The 10200-nt window shown below is 41.9% G+C and overlaps 1 protein-coding gene across 2 annotated transcripts in view; it reads left to right on the top strand.

Moving 5' to 3' along the window:
• The window catches only part of FGFR1OP (FGFR1 oncogene partner), a 35325-nt gene extending 26303 nt beyond the window's left edge, over positions 1–9022 (top strand). For both annotated transcript variants that reach the window (XM_003792374.3, XM_003792375.3), the window contains 6 exons: positions 575–801; positions 1741–1853; positions 3171–3239; positions 4520–4559; positions 5678–5774; positions 8356–9022. In XM_003792374.3, coding sequence (XP_003792422.1) covers positions 575–801; positions 1741–1853; positions 3171–3239; positions 4520–4559; positions 5678–5774; positions 8356–8430 — 621 coding nt within the window. In that variant the 3' untranslated portion in view covers positions 8431–9022. The remainder of the gene's footprint in view (positions 1–574; positions 802–1740; positions 1854–3170; positions 3240–4519; positions 4560–5677; positions 5775–8355) is intronic.
• Positions 9023–10200: the final 1178 nt, after the last annotated feature.

The raw sequence follows: 10200 nt of genomic DNA, 5'->3' as shown, positions 1-10200 counted from the left end.
GTGCACATACACACACACGTGCACATACACATGCGCACATACACACGCACACCACACACAGACATACACACGTGCACATACACACATACACATGTGCACATACACACGCTCACATACGCACACCACATACACAGACATGCACACACGCACATACACACGCACACCACACACACACATACACACGTGCACATACACATGCGCACATACGCACACCACACACACACGTGCACATACACATGTGCACACGTACGCACACCACACACAGACATACACAAGTGCACACACACATGCACACCACACACACAGACATGCACACGTGCACATACACACGCACACCACACACAGACATACACACGCACACCACGCACACAGACATACACACGTGCACACACAGACATACACATGTGCACATACACATGCTCACACATATACACGCACACATGTACACATACACCTGCACACGTATACATACATGCACCCACACAGATTTGCCTGTGTTGTATGAATTATTTAAAATATCTTAAAAGCTTTATCTCACTGAGGAGACCTTTTCTGTTCTGTCTTCTTTTTCTAGAGTGCCAACAATGGAGTCTGTCAGAGTGACACAAGTATTTCTTCATCAGAACCGAAGAACAAAAGTAGTCTTCACTTATTGGCCCACGAAACAAAAATTGGCTCTTTCCTAAGCAACAAGACTTTAGATGTCACTGATAAAGCTGACCTTTGTCCAGATGAAGATGATGTGGAAGGAGATTCTTTCTTTGATGATCCCATTCCCAAACCAGAAAAAACTTACGGTTGGTGAGTAAACTGTTTTGGATTATCAGACTAGAGGTTTAAACATATAATTTCTAAATGTTTTCATTTTATTCAGTGAACTACTAATGGTTATATAATTATTGAATCCACATATCTGACTTTGTACTGTCACGGGGTGGTGGCTGGAGGGCCAGAGGAGCTTATTTACCTGGGAGAAGTAACAGCGTGTATGTGCTGGTGAGAACGGTCTGGCCCTAAAGATGGAAGAAGAAAGAGGTGAGGGAAGGAGGAGATTCCTGGAGGGCTTTCCCGATGTCAGGAACGGTGCAGGGATCGTCTTTGCTGGCAGAGTGGAGAGCGTGTGGGTCCCACTGCGGGCATCGAGGGTAGCACCTATGTGGGTTGTTGTCTGAGTCCGAGTTAGTGAGGAAGGGAGGAGGCTTGGAGATTTGGGGAGAGTGGAGAAGGTAGAGGAAGGTTCTGTGAGAAGGTAGGGAAAGAAGGGGCAGGGGATGTGTAGGGTTGCTGGGCAGTATTGAGATGCCCTTGAGGTTGGCTGTGGAGACTCTAAAGGGGCCCATCAGCGTGGCTGTCTGGGGCTTCTCTGAAGAACGTGCACCCCTGGTGGAATACTGACTTGCTGGCAGGCTCCTAGACTGTCTCGGCTACGTTCTTGGTGATTGAAAAGGGCTGAAAGAAATCCCAGACAGTGAATATGCACAAGGTCATTTAGTTTGTAGGATTCCAGGCAGAATTGTAAAGGGAGGTGAGTCGATAACGTACTGACAGTCTCACTGTGTGGATTTGTGATTGACCTGCAGTCTGCACTGCCTTGAGTGTATACTTCATGGTTTCGAATCTGTAAAATACCGCGTATTCTTTATTTCTAGCTTCTGTGTGTATATAAAATACCTTTAAGTTGCTTTTGCTTTAGTGGCAGGATACAAGGTTACTGTTTAACTGTCACTTGTCTCCTGTCAGGAGAAATGAGCCCAGGAAGCAAGTGGGGAGCCTGGCCTCGCTCTCGGACGCGCCCCCCTTACGGAGTGGACTCAGCTCCCTGGCCGGAGCCCCCTCATTAAAAGACTCTGAGAGTAAGTGCCCAATTCATTCAGCAGTGTATGATTATTGTTGATTTTTAAAAGGAATATCATAAAAATAGGTCATAGTTTTATCACTCAGATATTTCCTGTTAGTATTTTTAAGATTTCTTTTTAATGTGTTCATCTTCTCTGTATTGTTTTGTATTCTGCCTTTTACTGTGCCGTAAAATACTTTAAGGAAGCTGACTTTGTACCCGATTTATGTTACCTTTAGATATAATTTTTAAATCTCTTTTGTTGGACATTTGGGATGATTTGAGTTCAATGAATTTTTAAAAATTGTTCTGTGGTCCCACAGAAATTATCATAGGAATGTTAAATAAAACATTCTCCCTTCAGGGATTAGAATCTCATGTATCTTTTTAGAGTTTGCAGAGAGGAATATCACTTGCTAGGTAGAGAAAGCACCAGTTACCACCCCACCCGTCTGTACACACAGCCACAGTACCCAGGAGTATAAAATCGTAGCCCTGAGCATGGAGCTATGCAGAGAGACTTTGTATTCTGTGCTATAGTGAATGCAAGATTTAATTGGCACAGTGTTCATAGCATAAGTGTACCTCTTTTGGAGAAGCTTCCTAAAGTATATTCACTAGGAATTTGTGTTATGAGTTTTGCACTCATTCCTAACCTTTCTGTCCTACATGATACAACTGTGGGACTTCCTAGAACACAGAGAAGAAATGGTTTACGGCTTGCTGTTGCAGCCCATGTACTCAGGCACACGGCCCCTTCCCTGCTTCTCCTCTTTGGTGGCTGCCACTTTCAAGAAGGGAACCCAGGAAACCACGATCATGCTGCCCTGACCCTGAGCTGGGATGACTGTTTTTAGAGAAAGGAACCCAGGATGCCGTGATCACACAGGCACCCTGATTTTGAGCAGGCATGGTCGTTTAGAGAGGACTTGGAGAGCTAAGAACTGAAGACACTGTGAGGAGATCACGGTGATTAATTAAAAAACAGCAGTTGACCAAAATTTTTATGAAAATTTTTATCTATAGTCCATGAAAATATTTATCTATAGTCCATGAATTCCTGTCTAATGGGACCACTCATGGAAGGTGAGTCTTACAGTTGGGCAAAAAGTGACCTTTAGTGGTGGTGTTCCAAGAAGGAATAGAACTGTTCATGGTTTAAAAGGAACATGAGTAACTTAAGCATCTGGTGAGCACAGTTTGTAGTTTTTTCTTAGTGTTAAGATTATTATGCTCCTGTCATAAAGAAGTCCATATGGGGAAAAACATTGACATGGTTTACAGAATGTTTTATTCTAAAAGTCACTTTAATGATAATTTTTCCTGTTCACAGGTAAAAGGGCAAACACAGTTTTGAAAGATCTGAGACTGGTCAATGATAAAATTGGATCACTTGGATTAGGTAACTAGATTCCGCATTAGTGTTGATGCTTTAGAGTGACTCCATCACCTGCCGGGAGCTGGTCACTCACAGGGTTTGTGTTGTTGTCTTGTGTCCAGACTATACCCTGGCCGGAGATGGGCCTCTGTCCTAGTGGAGTGTCAACTCTAGCGGGGGAGATGGACGTGAAATAGACACCTGCAGGGCTCTTGAGTGTTGGAGGGTCAGCCTGTGGGGATGGAAATGGGTAGTGGTGCTTCCACCTGGTCTGAGGCTGGATGGTAGAGTAGGAGACGGCCCAGAGAAGGAAGGAGATTTGGACTCAGCCTGAGAATGTGCAGAGGCAGAGCCATTCTCTAGTGGCTGGGCAGACATGGTCCAGCCTCCGGGAAGTCTGGCTGTTGAGCCAGAATTTCTCTTCATGGTCTCCACCTTCTGCTTGTGGCTGGTCTGAATGCCTGTGTCTCCCCATGTGCTGTTTATTTGTATTGTAATTTGATTCCCTTGTGCCTGCAAGGCTTTGCTGTGATTAACAACCCCTGTGTCCTCAACCAACCCTCAGAAAACAGGGTGGGCATGGCAGCAGATGTGGAAATGTGTCCCGTGTAGCCCTAAACAGGTGTGAAAGGTGCCTCTCAGTCAGCGTCCCTTCACTGGGTTCCCTGTCATCAGGAGCTTTCTGTGGCCTGGGTCTCTGTTAAGTGCAGTCACATGCGTGAATCCTTGAGTTAGCCTTACGGTTGGTGTGGGTTTGGTTGAGGACTCAGCCAGGAGAGGGTACCTGACTCTCCCACGGTAGTCTCAGCAGGGTCTGAGGTGGGAGCCCCCCTGCCGGGCAGGGGCTCATGTTTACCAGGCTCTGTTGCTTCTTCACCCCTTGTGACAATTTTTAAATATTAACAGTTATAGAGTTGACAAATCTCAATAGTTCATAAAAAGGTAACTGGACGAGGCTGCTTGCTGTTGACCACTTGCTGTTGCTGTACTCGCTGGGTCAAAGGCCGTCATTGATGGGGGGGGTGCTATGTGACCCCCACTTTAGTGCCTGCAAGGAGATGGGTGCTAACCATGCTTCAGGGGTGGCACAGTCACTCATAACAGCTTATTATTTTTCAGGTAGTTTATTTTGTCACTTGCCTTTGCATTATATTTGTTAAAAATATTTCTTTTTCTGGGACTTAGGAGACATTGTAATTCAGCAATGGTTTTTTTTCCTTTTAAGGAAAGATGGGTATTTAATTGTAGGTATGTCATAAAGTGTGTATGTGTAAATATAACGTGTCTTCTCTTAAACCTGTCAGGGACTGGAGAAGAAGATGACTATGTTGATGATTTTAATAGGTAAGAAATGGGTAAATGCAGATATAGAAATAGTTTCTGAACACAAGACAAAATTCCATCAGTGATGATTTTAGTATGTTTGATTGTCTTATTTATATTGCTCGAAGGTGAAAATAGGTAAATCCAAAATTATGTAGATGACTTGGGGCATGTTTCTGATTTTACCTTAGGATTTGGACTCTATCTTATGTTTAAAACATATGGTAAGAATAAAGCAGAGACCTCCCACTGCCTGGCTGTCTGGGTCCCTAGGAGCCCCCAGCCCCCAGGAGCTGCCCAGTCCTCAGGAGCGGCCCAAGTCCCCAGGACCTGCCCAGTCCCCAGGAGCAGCCAGGGCTTCTGTGTGTCTCCTCCTCCTGCTCTCAGCTGGTCTGGAGGGGTTGCCACATCCAACCTAAAACACTCATCTTCTCAATTATTTTTCTGATTCAGATGATATTTCTTAATACTTTGTTTCAGGTAACTTCCTTATATACATAAAGGTGATGGAATCTGTGGTTTGGCTTATAATGCAGAAGTCATATTTGTGAATATGATTAGAAATTCTAAATTAGATGCCTGAAAATTTTATTTGACAATTTTTTTTCAGTTGGAAATTATTTATTTATTTATTTTTTATTAAGTCATTTCATAGAATTTCATAGTATTCATAGATATGAATACATTTATGCTATTACGGTATTCAACGTGTTGATTATTTATACAAATTGGAGTGCTTACATCCCACTAGTTAATATGGCCTTCACCTCATTTACCCAATTACAGTGTTAAGACATTTGTGTTCTACACTGAAATTATTTATTTCTATCAGAGTAATTTATTATACAGTTTTTTTGAAAGAGAATGTAATGTAGTAAATGAAATTTTAAAAATCTGTTTCTTTCTTGCCATTATGACCAGAGTCACTATTCTGAACCTCAGTTGATCTGTTAAAATAACTGTTGCTGCTGCTGTGCTGACTTATTTTAAGGGTCAAGAGAGCTAATGTGTATGAAATTCATGATAGTTAATTTTACTTCTAGGATTAAAATAAATACCTTAAAGTTTGAAGAGAAGTAGTTATTTTCTTAAAATTTTTTTTCTCAGCGTTCTTACTTTTGTTTTCCTCCTGAAATTAGTACTAGCCATCGTTCGGAAAAAAGTGAAATAAGTATTGGAGAAGAGATTGAAGAAGACCTTTCTGTGGAGATAGATGACATCAATACCAGTGATAAAGTAGAGTACCCTGCCTTTCCCATACAATGGTTTTCCCTCCCTATTTATTGATTTGCTGTAAAGCTCCAAAAATTTCTATTAATTTGTAGAAAAATAATTGAATATTATGCAGTGTCGTGACTTACCTGGTCCAAGTTTATGAGCAATGTCTTTGATGAGTAAGTAAGATTGTTGTCAGTTGTTCCTTATACCTGGGTCCTTCTGAAACGTCTGAGGACTATTGTTGGGGCATGGGGATGGCTGTGAAGTAAGGGACCAGGATGGATCAGGGTGAGTCAGAACCGACCACTAGGGTTGCAGACAAAGTCAGCGTGGAGGGCTGTGGACACGGTCAGATCTGAGACTGGAGCGCAGAGGACATGGACATCTCAGGGCCAGTGGTAATGTCTGAACAGGCAAGTGGCTGGGCTGGAGTACCTGAGACAAGGCAGCAAAGGCAGACACAGGTCTCAGAATGTAAAGTAGGGGTCCGTGTTTGAGGTCTAAATCTGACCTTTTTATGTAGGCAGAGAACAGAGTATACTTAGATACCCAGTGCTAGCACCTCAGATTTGCTATCAGTGCCACGGAGCACTGCTGTTGGCACACAGGCGAGCCTGGCTGCAGTCTGTGGGTGTCGTAGCCAGAAGTGGACTGGGGCTTCCCAAAGCAAGTGGGATTCTATAAGTGCTAGGTTACTTACTACACAGGGAGGCAGCGTTTTACAGTGGAACAACACAGCCCAAGCCTGCAGTCGGGTCTGCTTTCTTACTCTTCTGTGTATTATGTATCTTAGGCAGGCTCTAACCTTTGATCTTCAGTTTCTTTAAATGCAAGATGGAAGTATTAATACTTCCCTGTAGGGTGTTTGGAAGGTTAAGTGGTAACATGTAAAGTACCGTCTCTAATGCTTGCATAGTAATTTGTCTTTCTCTTACTTTTTCACCTTATGTCATCCTTAACAGGCCTAAAAATGAGAAACTAGAAAGGATTATTTAAAGGCAATTTTCTTTCTTTTTTTTTTTTTTTCCAAGGCAAATCTCACTCCTGCCTTGGGTAGAGTGCTGTGGTGTCATAGCTCACAGCAACCTAAAACTACGGGGCTCAGGTGGTCCTCTTGACTCAGCTCCCATGTAGTTGGGACTACAGGCACCTGCCACAACACTTGGCTAGTTTTCTATTTTTAGTAGAGACGGAGTACAGGCTGGAGTTTTTTGTTTTTGTGTAAACTGAATTTGGATTGCAGTATAAGAACTTTAATTAAGATTTCTAATAATTTTATTGGCAACAGTTTACACAAAGAACACTTTTGGACCAGGAGGAAGGGGGCTTGCATATTTAAGAGGATGTTACTTCTGACTTAGATTTCTCTATGTCCAAAGAATAACAAAATGAGAGGATATGAAGAGGGTATATGAGCAAGTAGGTGAGAGTCTCTCACAGACTCTCCAGACAGGTCTGTGTCATTTCTGTGAGACGCCATCATTCTGGGTCTTATGTAGCCCAGGTGCTGGCTAACTTTGTCTTAAGGGCACTCCCCAGACAGCATGCAGGTGGTAGTTCCTTCCCTCTGCCGTCATGTGAGGAACATCTGTCTTTGGCATATAGTGAGTAGGGCAGCTGTGGCCTCTGGTTGGTCTTTGGCATATAGTGAGTAGGGCAGCTGTGGCCTCTGGTCGCTGGCTCATCTGTAAGGATGGGGCTAGATGAGGCTGGGGAGGCTGGGTTCTGTCCCTCCTCAGCAACTAGTGGGACCCCCCAGCTATATTTCTTACATTCTGGAGGCTACGTCCTATGGATTTTTCTTTACTTTAGAGATGATGTTTTTCTCAGCCTTATTATGTTTAAATATCTATTACCTTTCTGTGTTACCTTAGTTTGTAGAAATGAATGTATGTATTTGGCTAATAGAGGTCAAATTCTAGTTTAACAGAAACATCAACGACTATTTTCTGCACTTGTGAACTGAGGCCAAGCACCTTGACCCCACCGGCGGTCCTGTCTGCCCCTGTTTCATGTCAGCCTCCAAGGGCACCTCACTCTGGCTTCAGTTGGCAGAGAATTAAAGGGTGTCATGATATATTTTAAGTTTGATGTTACAAATTTAACATTATACTGTCATATAAAAATATAGGAAATAATAGTTTTAAAATGAGCATATTATATATTTCAATGAATTTCAACAAAATTTAATGTGATAAACTACCATTTTAGAGAGCTGGTAATTTCTGGATTGGTCTTAGTTATGAACAGAGTCACACATTGGGACCTCACCCAGTTACGGAAGTTTTGTAAAGTTTTCCACTAATTTTAGTTTCTTGATTAATTGGAATAATGTCTAGGATGTTTTATTTTTAATTTTTGTCTGAAATATTTGAGAGTATAATCAGTATGAAAGAAGATTGCATTACTTACCCTGTTAGACATGTGATTGTAGGCAGATTACTTCTCAGCACCTCAGTTGTTTCCACCTATTTTATGAGGTTGAAACATGAAGCTGTCTGTGTAGTATAAAGTGATATAAGTTAATTATAGCATTGTGCGTTACTTCAGACTCTGTGGGCCTTCTGACACTGATCTTTCCTTTCTTTTAACAACCAAGCTTGATGACCTCACCCAAGACCTGACTGTGTCCCAGCTCAGTGACGTTGCAGATTACCTGGAGGATGTTGCGTAGACGGGAAGGAGACAGTATTCTGACCGGAGTGACAAAGGACTGCTGGGTTCCATTTTTTCCCCCAGACAATCACTGTTTGCTAGAACGTCTGCTCCCTATTGGTGCCTTGCATTTCAAAAAGACTGTGGAAATTTTTAAGAATTAACTTTTCATTTTACTAACCAAAATACTTCCTATTTGAACCCATGTGCAGAAGAGTTAATATTCTTAATTTGGTTTAGGTATATATTTCTTTACGAAATTGATTATGCTCAAGTTCATTACAGGGAGGGAACCCTGAAAGCGTCAGTGTTAAGAGTGTGACGGAAAGTGTCAATAAACCCATAGGTTGACACAGCTCTGTGCGTGTGGCTGTGGGTGCTGGGACCTTTGCAGACCTTGGCTTCAGCCATCTGGAATCAGAGCTCACCACTGTAGTGTGTTTGATATCAGGTGGTTCTGCACAGAGTTGGCAAAATGACCAGATAAACTTGTCAAATTGAAGCATATAAATATAAATTAAATCTATTGTGTCAACTTTATTTTGTATTTCCTTCCATTGGAAGGTTTGTTAGACCATTACGGTTATATTAAAGAACTCTGGTGTGTGCTATTTAGTTTTGCTTGTTTTAAAGAAATCTCGGCGTAGTCAGCACTTTAGTTGTAGCACAGTCAGGGACAGCTCACGTCGCGGGCGCTGCGCCCTGTTGTCCGAGTAGGCAGCTTTAGTCACAGTTCTCTTCACTATAGTTTAAACTTATTATTTGTAAAGATTCCTTGAAGCATATTAAATACCAGAAGGCATCTGAAACCGTTAAGCAGTGCTTTTATTTCAGATCTGTAAGTTAATTATATTAAAATCCAAATTGGAATGAAATAGTAGTAATGGCCTAAGACCATCTTCAGTTTGACAAGCTTTTTATGCTGTACATAATTTCATTGTAACTCCTGAAAAATAGAGCCAATAATGGAATAGCTAGCCGTCTTTGTACTGTTAGCACTGTGCTGCTACTATGTAGGTCACTGACATAATTCTAAAATGTTTAAAAATGTGCAAATAGGAAAAAAAAATCTTAGAAGTGATACATGCATGTCCATACATGTATAAATATAAGTAAAGCTATGATTATGTTAAGTTTTTGTACATTTTTGTTTCAATTGAATGATGGCTTTTATTAAAAGTTTCTTTTATTAATAAAAGGAGCAAATTAGACCTAATTTTTTTATCTCAGTAAGTGAGCAGAATCCTTGGTTTGCACAATGCCAGTTTTTCCATTTCATACTAGACTAAATATTACAAAAATATTTCATGGGCCCTAAAATGTAGAGGAAATGAAAATGTAAGGATTAGGATTATGTAACAGAATCTAGGTTTTTTAAGTTCAAGTGAAACTGAGCTATAAAGACCAAAAGGAAGCAGGACGTAAACTGGCCGGAGCAGCTTGTCTCTGCTCCTGTCTGGGCCCAGCTCTCAGGTCTCAAGTGGGTAAATGGCACCGTGTGAAGATGGAACCTTGTTGCTAAGCAACGCCCCCCACCCCCATGTGCTTGTTCGGAAATGGTTTTCTTCATGTGTCATCCCTGTAAAGAGCCCCTTTCTGAAAGGAGTCCAGGCTGATGAGATGGTATCTGCTGGGAACTCAGTGGTCAGCAGTGAGGCGCTTTGGAGGCATAGCCCGATGTGGCCTGTGAATTTGTGGGGAACTTTTGAATAGTAGCATCTGAAATGTGTCACTTTTTTGTTCCCCACAGAATCAGAGCTTTTGGTAATATTTGGGAAGGTGGGGAAAA

Source organism: Otolemur garnettii, unplaced genomic scaffold (genome assembly GCF_000181295.1).
Source record: "Otolemur garnettii isolate 467f Iridium unplaced genomic scaffold, OtoGar3 scaffold00056, whole genome shotgun sequence".
In the NCBI taxonomy this organism is placed as follows: Eukaryota; Metazoa; Chordata; class Mammalia; order Primates; family Galagidae; genus Otolemur; species Otolemur garnettii.
Note: the sequence above shows the minus strand (reverse complement) of the source record. Positions and strands in the feature narration are given on the sequence as shown.